This window comes from Brachypodium distachyon, chromosome 3, assembly GCF_000005505.3.
Source record: "Brachypodium distachyon strain Bd21 chromosome 3, Brachypodium_distachyon_v3.0, whole genome shotgun sequence".
Classification (NCBI taxonomy): domain Eukaryota; kingdom Viridiplantae; phylum Streptophyta; class Magnoliopsida; order Poales; family Poaceae; genus Brachypodium; species Brachypodium distachyon.
Genome location: NC_016133.3, coordinates 5,997,082 through 6,018,560, shown reverse-complemented (window position 1 = coordinate 6,018,560; position 21,479 = coordinate 5,997,082). Strand labels below are relative to the sequence as shown.

General features: G+C 43.1%; 2 protein-coding genes and 1 pseudogene across 2 annotated transcripts; all 3 read right to left on the bottom strand.

Annotated features, from left to right (window-relative positions):
* Positions 1-2,025: 2,025 nt before the first annotated feature.
* Positions 2,026-7,186, bottom strand: LOC100826556 (U1 small nuclear ribonucleoprotein 70 kDa). Its single transcript, XM_003571533.3, has 9 exons — positions 6,974-7,186; positions 5,652-5,750; positions 5,145-5,578; positions 3,833-3,893; positions 3,652-3,705; positions 3,002-3,070; positions 2,775-2,840; positions 2,611-2,679; positions 2,026-2,440 (listed from the first exon to the last, which is right to left on the bottom strand). Exons 1-9 carry the CDS (start codon positions 7,082-7,084, stop codon positions 2,351-2,353), a joined length of 1,053 nt encoding a protein of 350 aa, XP_003571581.1. The 5' UTR covers positions 7,085-7,186; the 3' UTR covers positions 2,026-2,350.
* An 865-nt stretch (positions 7,187-8,051) lies between these two features.
* Positions 8,052-11,503, bottom strand: LOC100824703 (plastidic ATP/ADP-transporter). Its single transcript, XM_003571530.4, has 5 exons — positions 10,694-11,503; positions 10,066-10,332; positions 9,838-9,981; positions 9,404-9,751; positions 8,052-8,725 (listed from the first exon to the last, which is right to left on the bottom strand). The coding sequence occupies exons 1-5, from the start codon at positions 11,414-11,416 to the stop codon at positions 8,336-8,338; spliced, it is 1,872 nt and encodes a 623-aa protein (XP_003571578.1). The 5' UTR covers positions 11,417-11,503; the 3' UTR covers positions 8,052-8,335.
* Positions 11,504-15,048: 3,545 nt separating this feature from the next.
* LOC112271531 lies at positions 15,049-20,031 on the bottom strand (annotated as a pseudogene).
* Between the last annotated feature and the right edge of the window lie 1,448 nt (positions 20,032-21,479).

Below are 21,479 nucleotides of genomic sequence, written 5' to 3'. Positions count from 1 at the left end.
AACGGAGGGAGCATGAAGAACATGGTATTCAGTGACGGATCTAGGATGCTAACGCTGGGGTGCCACCTTTGACAGCATAGATCACACAATATCACAAATATTACACAATTTTTTTTTTGGTCAAAACTACATCCCAATTGTTTTTAAGCCCATAAAGACTTTGGTTAGAAGAGTATATTTGAGGCTAGGGTTAGCTAAGTTGCTAGATTGATGTACAAATATCACATGGTATCAGTTATTTTGCAAAATTTTAGGGGGTTCCATGCCCCTATACATTTATCGCTTCGATATATTTATACAAATATACATATTTCAATCAGTGACGATCGTCTGTCCAATGTTTTTTTTTTCATTTTCTTGCACGTGGAGCTATTTGGAAAAACACGGATAATGAATTTTTTTTAACGATCGGCACGAGGAAGATAAAACTAGCTCGACATTTTTTAGATTTCTAATTTGTTTATCTATAGCAAAGCATGGATACTTTTCCGGTCAAAAAAAAGCATGGATACTTCAATAATTTGTAAAACTCACAACACGCGCGTACACTCACCTACGTCACCTACCATTGAAAAAATAGCGCCGGTTAATCCAGGAAAATGTGACACCCATGTCAAGTTTAGGACTTGAACCTGGGTGGGCTAATTCCACCAGAAGGAACCAGATCACCTGAGCTACGCGTTCACGTTAAAAAAAACGTTTGCCCTCACATAAAAAAAAATCATTGTGATCCTTCGAAATCATAATGTGCAAAACGTTGTGGGCTTATTAATACTCTTATTCTTCGTTTGCGCTCTAGAATTCAGTTTTGATCCATCGTTTGGGTGACAAATGGAAATGGAATATTATCTTTCTAAATATCTTTTAATTCAAACAAAACACTTGGAACTTGGTACTGGCTACTGAGGGTATTAGCCTTACACTCGCACCACAAGTTCAGCGCAAACTTGTTGGATGTTATTCAGCGAGTACAACTTTACAAGATAACTTTTGCACACTGACGAACAAACAAAGATATGTGGGCCCAACAAGCTCGTGGAGGTAGATTTTGTAAATTTTTAATACTCCCTCCGTCCCATATTAAGTGATTCAAATGTATCTATATTTAAAAAACGTTTAGATATATGTAATAAAAAGTCTTTTAATATGGGACGGAGGAAGTAGTATATTTAACTTCTAACTCGTGTTTACACTAGGAATTATTGGAAACTAGCCATTATCAAATGTGTTGCTGCGGACTAAAAAGTTTAACGTGGGTTGTATTATTATTTATTTCTTCCTCTGATCCATAATAAATGTCTTCGATTTACTACAAATTTGTATTCCCTCCGTCTCATATTAAATGACTCAAATTTATCTAAATACGGATGTATCTATATACTAAAATACATCTAGATGCATGTAATATTTCGGCACTTAATATGGGACGGAGGAAGTACTAACTTTGTACTAAACCCTAGACACTTTATGGATCGGAGGGAGTATTTTATATTAGGTAATTTATTTTTATTGTCATCTTGGTGTGGGAATCAATAAGTGACGGAAAAAAAACATGTGATGCAATCTAAGGTGATGGACCGTACACCGTAGCCACCAATTGAGTTTTTAGAGTAAAATTTCATAAAAACATTGATTTTTTTTTAAAAAAAGAAGATGATCGCAAGATTGAACCTATCATATACTGCCATTTTTAGGTAGTCAAACAGCCCTGGTGGAGTGGTGGTGAAACCTTATTCTTATTCTAATTATAGAAATTGCTACTCCTTTTTAGAAAAATAAAATATTCTCTAATTGAGCAATAAAATATTGCTCAATAGATGTTGAAGGAACATATCCTTTTGGATTGCAGCTCCTACTTGAACTCCTTTGATCGAAAAAGGTCCTAAGCATGTCTTCAATTGGAACCCGGTCCTGATTTGACTTGTAAGTTCGACCAGAATCTAAAAAATCCTCAAGAACTTTGCATCGGCTGGACCCGGGCTAAGCTTCGACCTCGTTTTCAGACAAGTGCCATGCGACGGTACATTCCTCAAACCAAGAGCAGAAATTATAAATACTTCGCGGCAAAAATCCTGAACAGCATACATCAAAGTTCTGGCCGCCCAATGAAGAGATTTCCCAAGTCAAACCTACATAAAACGTACTGCGGGCAGCTTACATTACAAATGGAGATGTCAGACAAGAAAGCATCAGGGTAACAACTTACCCTGATAAAAATTCACAACATCACTAACCAATGTGCAAACTAAACTAATACATGGTCCTGGACCTCGCTTGCATGAGCTACTTGTCCGAGCTCTACATTGCCAAGTCATAATTCTGAAGGATCGGTTTTGAAAGGTGGAGATCGTCAGACCACACCGTTCTCGTACCCTGAACCATCTTTGGTTGTCGCATCTTCAGCCATGTCGACCTCAACCATCGCAGCATCGACAAGCAACTGATATGGAAAACAAGAGCAAATCAATATGGCATGTACCGTAGAAAGAAAATGTGCTTGTCAGAACTAGCAACTGTCATGTTGCAGCCAGCTTAACCAACAGCACACTACTTCATACTGGGAAATGGTATTCCATGTAAGATAAAGAAAGCTTGTGTTGGGAGAACAACCTGGAGCTCCTTTTCATATATCTTGGCCCTCTCACTGAAGTCTTGGACTTGAAGAAAAGTTTTGTACAACTGCATAAAATGTTAAAATATGATGTGTATTAAATATCAGTTGCTCGACTCGCTTCTTTTCATGAAACAAAAGTTAAACAGTGAACAAAACATACCTTTGTGACAACTACCTGTCGCTCTGTTGAAACTTTCCGTGCAGCAGCCAATTCATCCTCTAATTTCTGCATTTTTTCAAGAAAATATTTTGGAACTTGTCATTACAATTTGAGCCAGTCGGGACTCGGGAGTCTTGGCCTCATGGGGAGAACCAAGCAGTAGCTAGCTCAATAAGAATGTGGTAAATGAAGAGAAGAAATATTCCGATATCAGGTCTAAACATTACCTGATATTTCCTTTGCAAATCAGCAATTTGGTGTTCTTTGGATGTAACTTTATCTTTAATCTGAGCAACCTGCAAAATCCCACCATTAAAAATACTCTTTTCATAACTTGGAATTGGAATGCAAACAAATGAAGCTGTTAACAAAGTTCGCACTGCCTAGCTGAGAAGCAACTGAAAGGTCTTAAAATTATGACAGTTGGGTATGAGATCAGTATATCCTGAGTCCTCCATACTATGTCACTGATATATATATCTACACTAAACAAAAAAAACACAGCAGTTCGTTTTAGAATTAAAAAGATAAAAGTTGTTAAGGACAAGTAAACACGTGTGTAGGTTTGAACACGTGATGGGCTTTCGTTGGCTGGCTGTTCATATTTAAGGAACGTAGACATGTTGAGTCATATGGATTCCATGAATAAGAAATTCACATTAGCCTTGTCAAATGGATTCTATCAGTCAACAATTGTAATGGATTCAGTGAAAACATGATGCATCAATTGTTAGATTCTAGTTTGACCATCCAAAAAAAAGTACTATAGCACAAGGTAGATTCAAGTTTGACCATCCAAACAAGATGGTATAAATTAGTTTTACCATCCAAAAATCAAGAATACTATAGCACAGAGCTCTTAACATAAATGGAGCACCTCAATTTCAAGGTCATCGTGCGTCTGAATGGCCTTCTCCAGTTGATGTTTCACCTGATACAAACACAAGGAAATGTTGCATATTTACCGAAACAAGAAGCGATTGACAGCAAGAGTCACGAAAGCTGTGGAGGACAAATAAGCATTTGAAATAATATAGAAGAAGGACAGATGCATTTACGTCACTGTGAAGATCATCACTGGAACTTGATATATCTCTGCTATCACGACCTTTTGGACGGCTGCATAAATTTTTAGGAAAATAAGCAGCTAATCCTGGAAAAGTCTTATTTGCAACTTGATGACTAGAAAAAAGTTTGCATCTACTCCCTCCGATCCTAAATTCTTGTCGTGGTTTTAGTTCAATCACGTTCATGAACTAAGACCACGACAAGAATTTAGGACCCGAGGGAGTAAAATATTTGGTTTTTAAGAAGCAGAAACAAACAGATAAGGTTGCACCATTGCAGAAATCACATTTTCAATGTCGAAACTCATCTGTCCCATTTGCGAATTTCATTCTAATCAATGAAAGCACAAGTAAATAAAATAAGCATTTGAAATATTTTACCAGTAATATTTTTAGTAATATTGGGCTGCCAAGTTCAAGCATGACAAAACAAGAAAGTACTTCGACTGTTCAAATTGAGTACCATGGGCCCAGACATTATATATCTCAGTCCAGTAGACCACTTGTTTTCAAATGATTACAAACCATTAACCATAAATTCATTATTAGAACCTGTCGATTCGTGTATTGGCTTGTCAGTGTAGTGTGAGCTTACTTGAACTGTGTACCTCCAATGCCTTTAGTTAAGTATCAAACCAACTAAAAATCTACCATGAACTAACAAAGTAAAAAAAAATCAACAATGAAAGACACATACGCAGATACAGAGCTGCTACACGTACGACCATATTCATCCAAACTTTGTCCGACACTCTGCATCGCACCATCCATGTCACATTCTAAAGTGCAGCAGACGGCTAGATTAACCATCGTACAAGCATCGGACCAAAAGTGTCGTATGTGAAGTAATTTCGATGCAGATAACAGCAGGTTGTTAGATTCTACAAGTGGTTTGTCTGGATGCACAGTTTAGCAGGACTAAAGCAATCTAACATTAAGCATGATCAACATACAATTCAGCAAGTAGTCAATCTGTAACTTATGGATTTCCAATTGAAGATTTACATTAGGAAAAGAACTGAATGTACAGAATAACATGCATGGTACATACGGATATCATCCACCTTCACTGATCAAACTTACGATAGGGTGAAAGATCTTATTTATTTAACAAGATAATAAAATGCAATGCCCAGGGAGGTGTACCATACTTGCAACAACTCAATTAGGATGGCTTAAAATTTCAATAAAACTTTATGGCAGTATAAATACTTTTCATAGAAGATATGATGATCCCATACTGGCCCAAATGAGTTCTCATGGTGAGCAATATCAACATGACTAAACTATGAAAAAGTAATACCTGAACCTTTTCCTCGGTGGCTGATCCTTGTCTTTATCTCTGTCGCTACCATAGCCTTTAGAGTTCTCCTTGTCTCTGTCATTATCTGAATCCATGTTATGCGTCTCCACTGGATGATCATGGTCTCCACGATCATGGTCTCTAGGTCTCCTCTCATCTCCTTCATGATCCCGATCCATCGGATAGTCAATATCCTGATCAAATCCCCTACGTTCATAGTACCTGTCTCTATCATGGTCACGAGGTCTATCAATATCCCTGTCATGGTATGGATCTCCATCACGATCACGATCATAACTCCTATCCCTATCCCTTCGGTCCCAGTATCCATCCCTTCCAGGGTCTCGTCGGAAGCCATCATGACCACCAAAATCACGTCCACCACTTCTTGCAGAACGCACTTGATTTACTTTAACAGCGCGATTACCTATTTGCTGTTCCAAATAGCAAAATATTTAATAAAAGAGAAAATAAAAAAGGTGTTAAAGTTCCAAATAGAAATCATACCTGGCCATCCATTTCATTGATAGCACGCTGAGCAGCCTTAGGGTGACTGTAAGTAACAAACCCATAACACTTGCCCCTGACTCTCTGATCATTTATCACCTGCAATGCACAAATTGGTTATGAAAGAATGGGTATTCAATCTTGCACGGTCTTAGTCTCCCATTGGCCATATAATAGGAAACCACTTCAGATAGGAACTTAGCATTGGCCAATTCATAGCAAACATGCACGACAAAAAGAACTGTTTTGCTTCCATAGACCTTTCGGCATGTGACGTTGTGAGGTGCAGAATGTTAGCATACTAAAGGACAACACATCCACGAGATGATTGTAGCCGAGATGCATATGCTATGGTGGGTCTGTGGTCATAAAAGGAACATGCAGATTTGAAGGCAGGAGTAGTACCATGTAAGGAAAGTTGATCCAACACCACCTGAGATGGTTTGGACATCCGAGTGGAGTACAGAGGCAAAGGATGGAACATACCCAAAGGAAAGTTGAGATGGTTGAATTCTACAACTGGACTTGAAAGAATGGAACGTACCCAAAGGCTTGGCTTTGGGTAGGAGTGTGTGTAAGTTGGCAATCAATGTGCCAGAACCATGACCTATAAATCCATTGTCATTTATGATGCTGCGATTTACATCAGCAACCTAACAATTGATGTTTTCAAACCATCTTTGTTCTTGATTTTGGCCATAAATGACGCCTGCATATGGCCATACCTCTTCCACTCGAACCAGAGTATTATACTCACAAACTAGACCATTACGCCCTCAAACTCATGCCTTAATATCTTGGACTGGCTTGCAGTGGTTTCCACTACCAAATTCTTCTATGCATTAAATCACACACAAGAGGAAGGACGAAATCTATGTGAAGCCTCTTCTAGGATAAAAATAGAACTGGAATCTGCAGCCAGTTTTGTCTAATTTTACAATACAGCTAGACACAGAATTAAGCTCAACCACGAGTGACATGAAACATCATCTGCTACCATCAGTGCAGCACTCTAAATTCATCACTCCAGAATCGCGATTACACAACCACTCCACGCGCTCTCATTTGCACGTAATAATAACTAAAACATAAATAAAAATCCCGTCTGTTAACCTGAACCATCTCAGCCACCTAAACCCGAAAGGCGCATGCTTTTGCATCGTAGAAATCAAATACGTTTTCCTCTAATTACATGGAACAACGCACTCTTTATCTAAAAACACGGCACAACGCACACCCCCAGACGCCCCATAGCACCAAGCCCATCACTTTTCAGATTTAAGGAGAGGAGCGGAAAGAAGAAAGCGGCGGGGCGTGAGGACCTTGACGGCAATGATTTCGCCGCACGACCCAAAGTAGCGGCGGAGCTTCTCCTCGGTGGCGTCGTAGGGAAGGCCGCCTACGTAGACGGACGTGTCCTCGTTCACCGCCATCTCGTCGCCGGCGACGAGGACTAGGGTTTGGGGTTTTTTCTTCCCCTGTGCCACGAGTCTCGAGAGGGTCGAGACGAGGCGAGGTGAGGAGAGAGTTGTCGGATCTGACGAAGTAGTACGGGATTCCAGATCCACGTGTGCCCGTCGATTCCTGCACTCGGGCAATCTGCGCCGTCCATTTTGATAAGGCCGATGACGCGATGAGGTCGGAACCTCCGAAATCTGGCCCAGGTTGACCTCTACGGCCTGTTTGGTTTAGCAATATATTCCTTGTTTGGTAAAGTAGCCATGAGCCCATGATGAATTATACATGTTGCACATTTTCGTGTCGTTTTTTTTTCCTAAGAAGAGCCTGTATTCTAGTTAAAAAAAAACAGGACTCTGCGTCTATATCTTTATATTCTGTATGGAAAAGTTCGGATAATTATTTTTGTGTCGTACAGGAGTTCTGATAATTGAGTGCTTATCCTCTCCAGGGATGGTGTGAGCGATCAGTGACACACACAGCAACAAGCATCAACGTAAATGTTGCGCCTAACACAAAGAATTAGAGGTTCAGATTAGGACGATGTTTTGTTTACCTCTCTAAATCATCTGTGATATACGGCTTATAGGGCCGTCGTCTCGGTCTGAGAATGTGTAGAAACATGGATGTGGAAGCATATGCTCCTTTCTGAACTTTGCTGGAAGCTTTGTTGTATTTTGGGCATCAGGTCATGTATGGAGCACTTTTTTTTTACAGAAAACAATATACTGGTTTGCGCAAGAAATAAGGAGTTTTAGCTTTGCAGAGGCTCCGAAATATGTCTACCCTGCTCAGTCCACGTCGAATGCCAACGCTGGTTAGGATTCAGGCAGACAGAACGGCAAACCCCTGACTACAATTTGCTACAATAGATATTTGGAAAGGCGATGGTTACCTTCAAGACAAGATCAGAAACAGCTATCTGGGACTGGGGGCAGGGACTAGATAACAGAACAGATTTTTCCGCAAAATTGTAATGAACATTAAAGAAAACCAGTTTCATATCTACCGTATGGAACTCCAGACAGCTACAGATACTCTCAAGAAAACAGCTACAGACTCTCCCACGGTGAAGTCAATATATGCTACAACAACAGGCCTCTTATTTTTCTTATCACTCTGCTGTCTTCACCAACAGATCCCATTGCCAGGCCTAACCTGAACATAACCAAGCAACATTTGGTTCCTTCAAAGATTTGTACTAACTAAAATTCTTGGGGGGGGACTTATTGGGACTGTTGGCCAGATTTTTCAGGTTCGGCACTCTCGGGTTCTTGAGATTGTTTGATGACCGCACCATTCGTGTAGCTCTGGCTAGCAACATTTTCTTGAAGGGTGCCATTTCCTGTCCCAACAACTTGAGCTGTTGTTTCGACTGCATTTGCCTTCAACATCTGTTCCCTTTCAAGATCTTGCTTTGCCAGGGGAGAAAACTGTGAGTCGAGGGACCTCACGGCACCCAACCACGCAAGAACAATCACCAGCAGTATTCCCCCAAGGTATGGCGTTGAATTCGCAAGAGATCCAAATGACAAGATCATGAACTGCTGGATCAAGGCACCTCCCGATTTCCCCAGAGGGTTGCACACCACATCAATTGCTGCCTTACCTTTGACCTACAATTGTGAACATGGCAAAAAAACACATAGAGAAAAATGTTATTCAACATGTATCAAGAATTTGGGCATAGTCAGATATGTGTGTTAGTGTCAAGGTCTCTGACACATCATGAATACTGTATCCATCATAAAACTTTTGAGAGTGAAGTGAAGATAACAGTGAAATAACACGAGTAAGGTTGAAAGGGTATTCTTGTGTTTAGTGTGTGGAGACAACTACGATTAGAATTAAGAGTAAAGAAGCACAATAACTCTTAACATAGTTCTATCATATCAACACAACCACATTCCAGTTATAAGCAAAGAATTAATCACACAACAGTTGAACTACAGAGCTTCACATGTGTAGTATTATTTTATACTATGCTGATAGCAGCTTATTCATGATTCATGATTCATGCCATGTCCTGTTTTTTTTTTGTTCAGTTACAAGTCATTTTGAATTCAGATTTTCAAACTCCAAAACCATACGAAATTTGACTGGTTCCTGCCAGTAACCGATTTACTGATCTAAATACTAGCGTCCAGTCAATGGCAGGAACTGAATCCTGGTTCCTGCAGAATTAGCATATGCCAGGGCTTATCTGGTGCGTTCAGCAGCCCACACTATCATATGACATGAGTAAAGTACAGAGACATTCACTAAATTAATAACAAGTAATTTTGAAGACCAACCTTCATGTCCTCATCCAAAGGAATGTATGCCATTTCTTTGCAGGGATCGAACAAACTGTACTTTGCACTCTTGCTGAAAATGTTCTGCAATGCCCCAATGAAGACCGCAGCAAGCAAAGGCGTCATTCCGAACTTGGTTAGAAGAGGAGTCAGTGGCTCGCCAAACAAAAGTAGTGAGAAGAATCCAACTCCAGTGACAAGCAACACAGCAGGGGTGATTGTAGCCGCAACTCCCCACCCGAATTTTCTAAGAATTACTCTCCCCAACAACATCATTGTAAACGTAGCAATGCCAGTAGCCGTTGAGAAATCACCCATGAATGAAGAATATTCATTAGGGCTTGGGTACTGCAACAGAACAACACAGAGTTGACTACCATGTCTTGTATATACTGCACAGAATTTATAAAGCAGTGTTTTACGGATAAACTTACCTGTGCCTTCAACTTCGATTTCCACGTCACCTCAACAAGGTTAATGCTTATACCATAAGCAACGACCAGTGTGGCAAGATCCCTCACATAACGAGATGACACGAGTACCTTCAAACTCTCCCCCATACTAAGCTTTGGCTTATTCTGCAAGGTCAATATTTACAGCACGATCAACAGAGGCTCCATAAACGCAAGTAGAAAAATCACAGAAACCAGAACAAATCTAACCTTCTTCTTCCGCTCGACTGCTGGCAGAGATGATTTATCAATAACAAACTTGTTCACTCCCCAATAGATACCAGCAATGACAAAACCCAGTGCAACCACTATGCTCATCATGCCCTTCAGTGAAATTGCCCACCCGTCCACCCCTGGACCCAAATTCTGCCTCATATTTGAGAAGTATTTGACCGTGCGACCAGAGAAGATGAGAGCCACGTTGGCTCCAAGTCCGAACAGTGGGTAAAACTCTTTAGCCTCTTCCACCGTAGTAATCTACAAACACGAAGGGCAGCACGGCACTTGAGAATTTATATAATTACTACTGTAGCAAAATTTGACTACTAAATTGATTTTGGAATAATAATTTATACTCCCTCCGTCCAATGTCTCAACTTTGAATAAATTTGAATGCATCTATACACTAAATCACATCTAGATACATCCGAATTTTGACAAACTTAAGACAACTTTTGTTGGACGGAGGGAGTACTTAAATTCCTATGCACACACACTTAGTTATTCCCACTACTTTGGAACAAGGGCGCAAAGCAACACACCAAGAATTTGGAATTTTGCACATGAACACGGCAACGCCATCAGCTATTGCGAATTAAAATAGAAGAACTGAGTGTACCTGATTGGCGAATCCCCAGAAGAGGACAGAGATGACGACGCTGCCCCAGAGCTCGGCCATGACGTAGAAGAGGCAGAAACTCCAGACGCGGAGGATGGCGACGGGTCCGAGGAAGCTGGGGCCGAGCGATGCGAGGAGTCGGTCGGCGAGCGCGGTGGGGTGGATGGCGTCGCGCATGGGGTAGAGCACGTATCCGAAGACGCCGAAGAAGGCGATGAAGGGGAAGATGACGGTGTAGAAGAGCGCCTCCTTGGAGAGCACGTCGGCGAGCTTTGTGTAGAGCAGCATGAAGCCGATGGCCATGGGGAGGTTGACCCAGGTCTTGAGGAACGGGATGATCTCGGCGCTGCTCCCCTTGGCGGTGACGACGAGCACGTCCTTGGTGTCCCGCAGGATGGTGTAGTTGAAGAGGATGCAGAAGAACATGAGCCCCAGGGGCACGATCTTCTTCAGCGTGCGCGCGTCCACGCCGAGGAACTTGCGGGAATTGTCGGCCCCATCGCCGGGGACCGGCGCGGGGGAGGCGACGGATGCGGCGGCGCGGGGAGGCCGGAGGCAGGGGCGGAGCGGGAGCGCGGCGGGTTGGCGGAGAGGGGACGGGGTGGTGGGGAGGTGGAGGGGTGCGGCGGCTCCGAGGCGGCGGTGGCGGAGGAGGTGGGCGTGGGCGGCGGAAGGGAGGGCCGGGAGGCGGAGGCGGTGGCTTGCGACGAGGCCGGACTCCATGGGCGCGCGCGCGGAGGTGGGAGGATTCTCTTCTCGGGGATGATGGAGGGAGGAGATAAGGTCAGGCGCTCGGGCAAAAGCAGGGGTTTGGGAAGGGAGGGTTCTGTCTTATACCACCACTCCACTGATGCTGCGCCCTAGCACTGACGAGGGAGGTTAGAGAAGGAGATCAATATCGGTAATTGTGGTTAGGAGAAACACTGTGGCCTCCGGAGTTCGTCTACAATTACAAGGTACTGTACTCCACACCGGCGACATTCTCGACGAGTAGATTATTTCCCACGGACAAATGTGCAATAGTGGATCCAACTGATGGCTTCTTGTTTTTATTTCCTGAAGGTGGATTTCTCATTTTTCTCTTCTCTTTGGTTATGCCGTACTTCAATCTCAAAAGTGTCTAGCCTGCCGTAAAAGGGAAGAAGGAGCATTCCATCTTTTGGGGAACTCTCACGACCTGGTTCGCTCGAGCGTACAACGTGCCATGTGCCTCGAGTCAAGTTACCCGAAGAAGCGAACTAGCCTTGCTGTGCGTGTCGAGAACGTTCCCATGCCACCCCCAATCCCAAGAGACGAACGCCCCTGTCGGGACTCGCATCGCAGAGCCGCGTGCCCGAATCATTGGTATATACCCCCAGGGAAGAGGTGTCGCGGCCTGGGCGGGTGGGCTCGTAGCTCGAGGGAGGGGACGGCCCGGATTGACGGCCAGGAACGCGCCGTACGTTCCCAGTGATTCTTCTCCCCACCGTTGTTGCACGGTGCCATGTCAGTGGACAGTAGCCAGTACGCGCCGTGCACTTGCACACTGCAGCGATTCGGCTGTGCTGGACCGTCCGTCGCCTTCCAATCCCACGTGAATGCGAGTGAAATGACTCCACGGCTCGTGGTAAAATTCGTGGTCGGGGTGGGGTGGCAGGTTCGCACGCTGTGCAGTTGGGGTGGGGTGCGGTTCTTCACTTCTTCGGTGCATGCATGGGCATGGCTCTCTTTTTGGCTTCACGCGCGCGTGACCTTCACGGGCGTCTCGGCGCGAGATGTGAAGAAATCTCTCGCTGCCGTGACTCATTTCCCCTTTCTCTTTTCAGCAGCAACGCGCCCTCTTGCCTGGCCTCTTCGTTTCGTGCGTGGCATGGCATCTCGCAGCGCTGGTTTCTGCTCCGTTGCTGGCACACGGTGGCACCTCCCAAATCCCAATCTCCCATGTGCCTCGTCTTGAATCTGGGATCTTCTGATGTAAAATCGGGAATATACAGGGCCGGCGATAGGACGAGATTCGGATGCTTTCCGACGATGGACGGCCTGAGTTGCCATCATAAAGGCAGGGCCGGGCGAGTACGACTCTCTTCTCTGTGGAAGAAGACACTGCCGATGTCCACGTCCCGTGCTGTTCCGTTCTCCGGCTTTCCCCTCCTGTGGAATAATAAATCGACGTCGCGTGAGTGGTTTGTTGGCCCGGTTAAATTTCGTCCGTAGCTTTGCTTGACGTCGCGTGTTGTACAGGAGTTGGACGCTGGAACCTGGAACCGGTGGCTTCTCGCACGGAACCATTCTTTTGAGAGAGAGATGGGGGAACGGAACTACTCTACCATTTCATAATTCTTGTCGAAATTTTACATGTATCTAGACATTTTTTAGAAATAAAAACATCAAATTTTGGACAAATTTAAGACAAGAATTATGAACATAGGGAGTACATAGCAGGTTGGACTAGCGAGTAGCCTATACAAATCACGGGAGCAAGATCATCCGGATAACTGCGCAACCGGCAGGCCCTGTGACCTTAGCATCTGTCAACATTACCGGACTCTCATGACCAGCTAAATTTCCATCGAAGATGAAAAATATATTTCCTCCACTCCGAAATAAGTGACTTATTTCCGACAGATGGAGTATATAAGAAAACAGTAGTACACGGGCCCGGCTCTAGATACCGGTAGGTAGTGGAGCACAACTCTATCGAAGAGAGCATGCCATGCTTGTGTGTTTTGAGTTTCAGTTTTGGATTCATACTTGCAGATCCCTAAGCACAGAACATGGACTACGCAGTGGTTCTGGAATTTTTTGCACCATTGGCCCCCCTACAAACGAAAATGCTAGAAATGACCCCCTCCCAAACGAAATGCCAAAAATGACCTGGCGGAAAGCCCAGAATGCGTCACGTCACACTTTGTGCCAATGGCATTGGAGAAAAGTACTTAAATCCAACTGTATTGGAGGAAGGGTTTTAATTCCAATTGCATTGGCGTAAGGCCTATGCATGGGCAGTTTAGGACAAACGGGCCCGCACGATTGTTCTACTTTTCGTTTTCTTTTTATACTGATTTGTTTTGATATTTGTAAATTTATTTGAAGATCCAAATGAACTCGATCTTTATGAAATTTTGAAGGTAAGTTTAGAATGGTGTTACCCACCTGCAGTAATTTTATTATTATTTTGGAGCAATTTTGAATTAAAAAAGATTTGGATTCAAATAGATCCCAGAATTTCAAAATTGCTCCAAAATAATTTAAACTTTTACCCTAGGTGGATAACAACATTTTAAACTTATCCTCAAAATTTTATAAATATCAGAGTTCGTTTGGATCTTCAAATAAATTTTAAAAATATCAGAACAAGTAAGTATAAGAAGAAAACGAAAAAGAAATCAATCGGGTGGTGCCCTAAAGTGTCCATGCATAGGCCTTCCGCCAATGCAATTGGACCTAAGGCCCTTCCTCCAACACAATTGGAGTTAAGAACTTTCCTCCAATGCCATTGGCATGAAGTGCTACGTGGCATCTTCCGGACCTTCCGCCAGGCCATTTTTGCCATTTCATCTTGGAGGGGGTCACCTTTTGCTTCGTGGTTCTGTTCCAGGTATTGCAGAGAACACATGCACCGGTGAACATTAAACAGGTTGCATAGATAAGCTAGTTAAGGCCAGCCAAACGAAGTCATTAAGGGCTCTTCTGGTTCAAAGAAAAGCAAAACATAGAAAAATAGCAAAACTTAATATTGTCATAGGTGGCACCTGCTATCCTAAGAAATTGTCCAACTTCATTTCTATGGAAAAAAAGGTTGGACCTAATATTCAATTTCCTCCAAAAACAAAGGATTTCAATAAGATGTCTAAGGAATCAATTTGCTTGTTCCTACGAAACAAATGCATTTACAGCGAACTTTCCATTGGAATCCTGGATGCTTTACTTTCATATAAAATCCTGCATGCAGCATGGATGGCTTTTGCCAAAACAAAATGCAGACATAGAAATTTCCCAACTTTTGTTGGATAGTATATACTAGTCCCTGATCCTAAATTCTTGACTCAAATTTGCCCAAATATGGATGTATCTATTTTTTTTAAAACATCTAGATACATTTAATATTTCGACAACAATTTAGGATCGGAGGGAGTAGCAGATAACATCATCTAACTATGTGGTAATGCCGCTAAAGCCTAAAATACACCTTGAAATGACATGCAATAGGTTTCAACTGATCAGCCATATCTCGGCAATTTCAAAACAGCCATTTGCAAGTTGAACACAACTAAAATTAAACAAAATGGAGGCAAGTATCACACGTCTTCGAGAAATCATCCAAGTTGTGAGCCACGAACAGCATCATCAGTGTCTCATAAAGGCAATAGCATGCATAATGAACATTTCCCAGATTTTCTGCATGTTGAAAGAAACTAAACTAGAATCCTTAAGCAACAGTAGACTTCAAAGGATTGCAAACATACAATTTAGACCTTACAAACAACGTTTACATTTTCTTTTGGTCATGCGGTGCCTTTCTATCCTGTCTTCAGTTGAGTTCATTCACAGAGGAATATAACCCCCATCTCTTCCCAAAGTAAGTTCAGCATATCATCCTACGGTGTCCCCTCGCCCCCTCCTGCCGAAGCAACTCGTTTACCTGTGGGTATCAAGTGATAAACACACTCTTAGGATCAGGCAGTAACACTATAACAAATCATGCCTTGTTTCTGACCTTGGCACACAATAGCTAGACTAACTGTTACAAAATACGTGCCCTAATCATTTACGGAACTTCCTATGCATGGTACATGTTGCAAGGAGCAGCAAAAGGTCTCAATCTACAACAAATGCAAGAATACATGTGCCATGGAGGAAACGTCGCAAATCCTGGGCTGGTGGATTTGTGTATACGATGATCTTTGAAACGGCAATACAGGGCATGGGTGCATCCTGAGGTGCATGTCCTCTGGTACGATGCCTGTACTTGCCAATTTGTGGATTCAATGGCTGATACATCAACGACAAATTGCTGATGTAATCACCCACTAAACTGACCTAAATTATTATATAACAATACCAAATTATGATTGCCTTTTAATAGGAGCTTAACAATGTGGTATTCTACTCTCCTGCCTGTTTGCCAGTTCAGATTATGATGCTGCTCGACCAAAACCCTCGCGCACTCTTCACGATTGAATCGGATGAGGCTATCATACCGAGGCACTGGAGTATTGCAAGCCTCTAGATTTCCTTTTTCTCAGAGATCTCCCTAATCGGAAACAAATCATGTGCTGCTACATATATGCAGTTCATCGCCTCCTTTCCTGCCTAAATTTTTCTCTTAAGCAGTACCAGGCTGGAAGACAGTAAAGGAGAGAGAGGGGGATTATTGTACTTCTGGCAACAAACAATACACACCATTAAGGTGCTGCACAAATTAAATCCTCCTTGACGAAGGGCACCTCAGGACGTTCTCGTGGCAATCTTGCCATCCAGGCCTAGAGATATGCCTTATTGGGGAGTAATGCAGACTTTTGTAATAGAATGAATAACTGCAACGAAAAATACTTTGCAAACTTATTATGAAGCTATGTGACTAGAAATCGATCCCTATGATCAAAGTTATATACTCTATAACATAGGGCTTATACACACAAGCAATGAAGAATTGAAGAGCATACAAAGACTTCTCAGTCATTACGGGTGACGATCTACACTATAGAGAGAAAAGAAGGATCGAGTTTCTAGTAAATACTAGAAAAGAAATGGCTTTCTATAGAGCACGCCCCTTCACCTTTCCGGTTTTTTTTTGTTTCTTAGTTTCCTTATTTGGCTATTGCCTTCGTGTCAGCAGGTTACTTGCATACGTATGCACTTCGTTCCCACTTCTGCAAACGAAAATGCAGCGCTGTCCATATTTCGTAAAAAAAAGTGGTCATGGTGACAGCTGTTATTTTATTGTACTAAATAATTAAAACGTTCACATGTTCGCAAATTTTATAGTTTCAACCTTTATTCGTATGGCATAGATACATCATTCACTTATTCCTATATATTTCATACATAAATAAATGGTATATGAGTATATAATATGTTCACATAAAACAAAACGCGGATTTTGTGCTCGTACAAGCCTAGGAAAGAACGGGTGATAAATGGTATATACAATATGTTCATTTGTCATTATTAAGAGTTATGCACAGCATACAAATTTTGGATGATTTTTGAGATTTTCAAAATAGCACAACATCACATGTCTATGTATTTTGTAAAGACAGAATGAAAGTAATAATAGAAAATCAAAAACTGAAAATTGTACATCAGTTGTGTTGCCCACACTTCGGGATCCAATATTTAGTTTTATGTAATAATCCAACGTCATGTATAAAGTAGCCGGCTCGATACTTTTTACGTCTAGATGTGGTTTGCTCTAGTGGATCGTTGAGGTGATTAAATGCCTAGGAAAGAACGGATTACATATATGATAAATATTTTTCAATTACGTATATGGTAAACGTTTTCTGATTTGTTTTGAAGTAAAAATACAAGGGAAACTTCTATGGTATAAGTAGGAACTTGAATTCGTGTCCGTGAGAACTTGAACTTGAGTGCTGAGATTGTACATCCACTCCCTAATGAGGTCACTTCCTACCACACATGATTTTTCATTATCAAAACGGACCAAGTCGTAGATGACTTACCGTCCTATATGTTTGTCATCATCGTTGAAAGAATATTACACAAGAAAGACACTGTCTTCTCATGTAAAATGGGAATGCAATATGTATCAGGGATTCTTGCAGCATGGAAGAGAAGAACGGTTGGTAGATCTGGAGAATGGAGATGCATGTGACATGCCGAAGGAATTGCAGAGAGATGGTCTACACTAGGGAAGAGAGTTTTCAGATTTATTAATGTTCAGTGAGGTGGGCTGTCCAACTTTATTCGAGAGAAGTTGCAAGCTAGTCAATGCCAAACAACACCAAGATAAACCGAGTTCCTTTCTTTGAAACAGCAAGTATGTAACACGCAAATGCACACGCACACACACCACCACATGCACATACTTATATACTAAGATATTGATAGTAATAGTATTATCAAGCAACAACAAAATAAAAAAATATAGATATATTAAGATATTGCCCACTCATCACGTGCGCGCGCAACTGTGCTAGAGGTAATAAATAGAACAGGTAGTTGAAATGATGGCCTTCTCAACATGAAAAGGTACAATGATAATTTACCATTAATTCCCTTAAGATTTCTTCTGCTTAGAAAAATGTCCCCTACACAGTAACCAAGCAAATCTCAAAAACATGAAATAGTACAGGGAGAACTTAATTCCCACTTTCTTGAGATTTTTTCTGGTTAGCATCAATCGCCTACTCAATCACCAAGAATTTGGAAGTTAAGCTTTCGCAATGAAAATGTGATATTCATTTCAGAAAGACACATGTAATGACCCCACACAGTAAAAATGCAGGACGCTTTCAGTTCCAATAAAAGCGTCATCCTTATCAATGAGCTGGACCTGCTCAAGTTATACCCTCACAAACCTACTTTTCAACTAGAATTAAAATCAAAACTGACAGTAATGCTCTTAAAAAGTAAAATACAAACATGGACTTTGTTAAAATTGCACAAACAAGATGGCAACAAGTAGTAACTGGCTCTGTATGCTTTACTTGTTTGAGTTAATTCTTGCTGGCTCACTGCAGGAGTCAATATCATCCATTGAATTGAGTAAATAAAAAGCTTTGCACTAACAGAAAAAAGAGAACTGGCTGGCTGCTACAGATATGAAGTGATCAACTGATCATAAGCCTTTGCAGTAACAGAAAAAGGAAAACCGTGTTGGCGTGGGCAGCGGAGGTGGTAAAAACATGGCCTTTTGTACTAGATAAACTTGCACTTTATATCAAGGAAAAAACAGGCTGCTGTGAATATCTAACTAGCGACCGGAGTGCCGGATAATTTTAGCACTAACAGCAAACACTCGAATTTGTCTAGCTATGCAAATGACTATTAAGAGTACTGAGGGCACATAGAATACAAATATTTATTTTTCTCACATTGTATCTATGTCTTGGACAGTCCAAAATGATGTTGAAATTCACTGAAACTACATGTCTAAATTTTTAACGACTGCACAGGTAACATAAATACACAATCTTATAATTCTAGCGCAGCCAACTGACATTATTATTAAAAATCACAAAACAAGGGAATGTGCGGTACCTGGAATGTAGAAGCTGCTGAATGCAGTCAAAGTTTCATAGGTCTCGCTAGTCTGGTATACCTTCCTCGCCGGCTCTGACTCAACGTTAATTGCAAAAACGCCAGCAATTGTTTTGAGGAAAATCACATTTGCTTCTTCGGCAAAGCCGACCACATCTACGCTTTCTGAGGCTGAGAGAGCAGCAGCTGGGAGCATGTTGTGCAATTCAATGACCCTGCAGCTCTTGCTCTGTAACTCACCCTTGTCACCTGCCATACTCGACCACAGGTAGAGACGTGTCTCCATGACTCCGGCAACTCCCAGTTCACGCTCCCTCGTGAGCACGAGGCCAGTGTTTCCGCAGCAATCAGCTAACACTTCTGGTTCCGGGAGGTTGATCACTGATAGGGCACCATGGCCGGTCAGGTCATACTTCACCATGCGGTCGAAGATGGAAAAGAAGTATAGAGACTTCCCCACAAGGACGCTGGAATTCTCCATGATGGGCTCGTAGGTGACCGTGGACACGTCGCCCCATGAGCCGGTGTGCGACGAGTAGGCACGCACGAACAGCAAGTCCACATTCGGGACGATGTAGACCAAGACCAGGCGGAAGGGGCCCCTGTGACAATCGCGGTGGTCACACCCGTCCGCTGCGCAAACCACGGCCGCGTCCATCACATAACTCTTGGGTGCCCCGGGCACCGGCAGGATCCGCTGGTGGCCCGTGATGGGCTCCCAGACGAGGAAGTCCTGGGCCTCCTGGGTCACCTTGGAGGCAGAAGAGAAGGCGGCCATGGCGGTAATTCAGGGCGTACCACTTGCGGCTGTTGGGGATGGAGAGGGAAAAGGCGGAGGGGGTGGTGGGCACGAACTTGGTGCTGGGGCCGTAATCTACCCGGGCGGCGAAGCGCTTGGAGTAATCGCTGTGGAAGAAGCCTAGCAACGGGGGTGGTGTCCCGTGGAGCTCGTGGAGGCGGCGGAGGAAGCTTGGTTGGGAGACGAGGCGGCGCCAGCGCTTGCAGACGGCGGAGGCCCGGACGAGGCACGATGGGTCGCCGGGCGGGAGGCGGAGGAGGATCTCCTCGGAGAGCTCGTCCGGGATCGCCGGCGGCGAGTTGCGGTGGCGGAGCGCTGGCGGTTGCGTCGCCATGCCTCTCGATGCCGCTAGGGCTTAGGGAAGATGACGGGAGACTGGAGAGCTTTGAGTGAAGTGAACAGTGAAGCCCTTTCGTCGGATCACTCTGCTGCCAACAGCGAACTATACCCGCCGCGCCGGTGCTTCAGACCGAGGCCTGACGGGCCGGTCCGGCACATGCCCGTTTATGTTTTCTTATTTTACACATTTGGCTATTATTTTCTATTTTAGCCCATCATTTCTTCTTGTTTTGGCCCAGCCACTTTGTTCATTTTTTCATTTTTCCTTTAATTTGGCCCAGCCCAACCAACTTAGGGCTAGACATATATTTTTTTCTTTTTCAGAGATCTGGCCCATGTGCCGAGGTAGGCCCGTCGGGCCTTAATGGGCCCGGGCGGGCTTGGGGCCACACCTCGGCCTGGAGGTTTCGTTCTTGGGCCGGCCTGGGCTGGCCTGGCCCCTCTATTTTCGAGCTTCACCGGACCGCGCCCAGGCCAGACCCATTTACCCGAGCCGGGCCAAAGCGGCCCGATAGCCACCTATACACCAAACCAGGCTCAGTTTGCACGTTGGGATAAAATTGAGAAAATTGACATGGTACCACCACGTGAAACCTAATGTTCCAAAATACAACTAAAATAAGCACCCATTACAAAATACCACTCTAATCCAGTTTTCTCATGCCAAGTTAGCACCGCCATCAGTTGACTGTTAGTCAAAACCATTAGAAAGATGTGAGTCATCATGTTATTCCAACAATGCCCTTCTCTTTCTCTGAAGAAAAGAAAAAACTCACCTTATCCTCGACCAACTCCACTCGTTCCCATCCAGTATACCTGGGCATTTTTAGGGCCGGGCCGGGCTTATAAAAGCCCGACCGTCAAGATTGAAGCCCGAGCCCGGCCCGAATCCCATTATTTTCTCAAAAGTCAGGCCCGAGCCCGGCCCGACAAAAAGCCCGAAGCCTGGCAATGACAATATACTGGTTTGTAAATCTTAATAACACAGCTAACAGTTCAACAATTAACACAACTACAAAATTACATGCATAATAAGCCTCCTCCATATGCTGTAGCCAAGCCACACATGCATGATAAAAGGTTCAGTTTCAACATCTACTGTCCAAGTGTCCAGCACACCAACACCAAGCCACACATTGACAGACACATGCATAAAAGTTCAGTTTCATCTACTGTCCAGCACTCTAGCACCAAGGCCATAAATTAACTACTACAAGTTATATCTTCTTCAACAACAGGTCACAAATCACAAAATAAAGTTCCATCTTCCAAAAGGACCAAAACACAGGTTCACAAATCACAAACAGCATGTAAAAAGAGCCATTTTGTAGCATCAACAGCAGCGGCCAGATCCATCTTCTTCAACAACAGGTCAGCAGCCATCATCTTCAGAATCTGATGAGAGCTCGTTGTCATTAGGATTGGCATTTGAAGATTGCCCTT

What these genes read in the sequence shown, in the direction of transcription:
- LOC100826556 (XM_003571533.3), bottom strand. Translation starts at nt 7,084, where the DNA reads ATGGCGGTGAACGAGGACACGTCCGTCTACGTAGGCGGCCTTCCCTAC. An exon ending in GTGATGATCTTCACAGTGAC is followed by an intron (nt 3,706 to 3,832) that starts GTAAATGCATCT and finishes TGTTTGTATCAG; the next exon opens with GTGAAACATCAACTGGAGAA. An exon ending in GACAGGTAGTTGTCACAAAG is followed by an intron (nt 2,680 to 2,774) that starts GTATGTTTTGTT and finishes CATTTTATGCAG; the next exon opens with TTGTACAAAACTTTTCTTCA.
- LOC100824703 (XM_003571530.4), bottom strand. Translation starts at nt 11,416, where the DNA reads ATGGAGTCCGGCCTCGTCGCAAGCCACCGCCTCCGCCTCCCGGCCCTC. An exon ending in CAGTCGAGCGGAAGAAGAAG is followed by an intron (nt 9,982 to 10,065) that starts GTTAGATTTGTT and finishes TTGACCTTGCAG; the next exon opens with AATAAGCCAAAGCTTAGTAT. An exon ending in AATCGAAGTTGAAGGCACAG is followed by an intron (nt 9,752 to 9,837) that starts GTAAGTTTATCC and finishes GTTCTGTTGCAG; the next exon opens with TACCCAAGCCCTAATGAATA.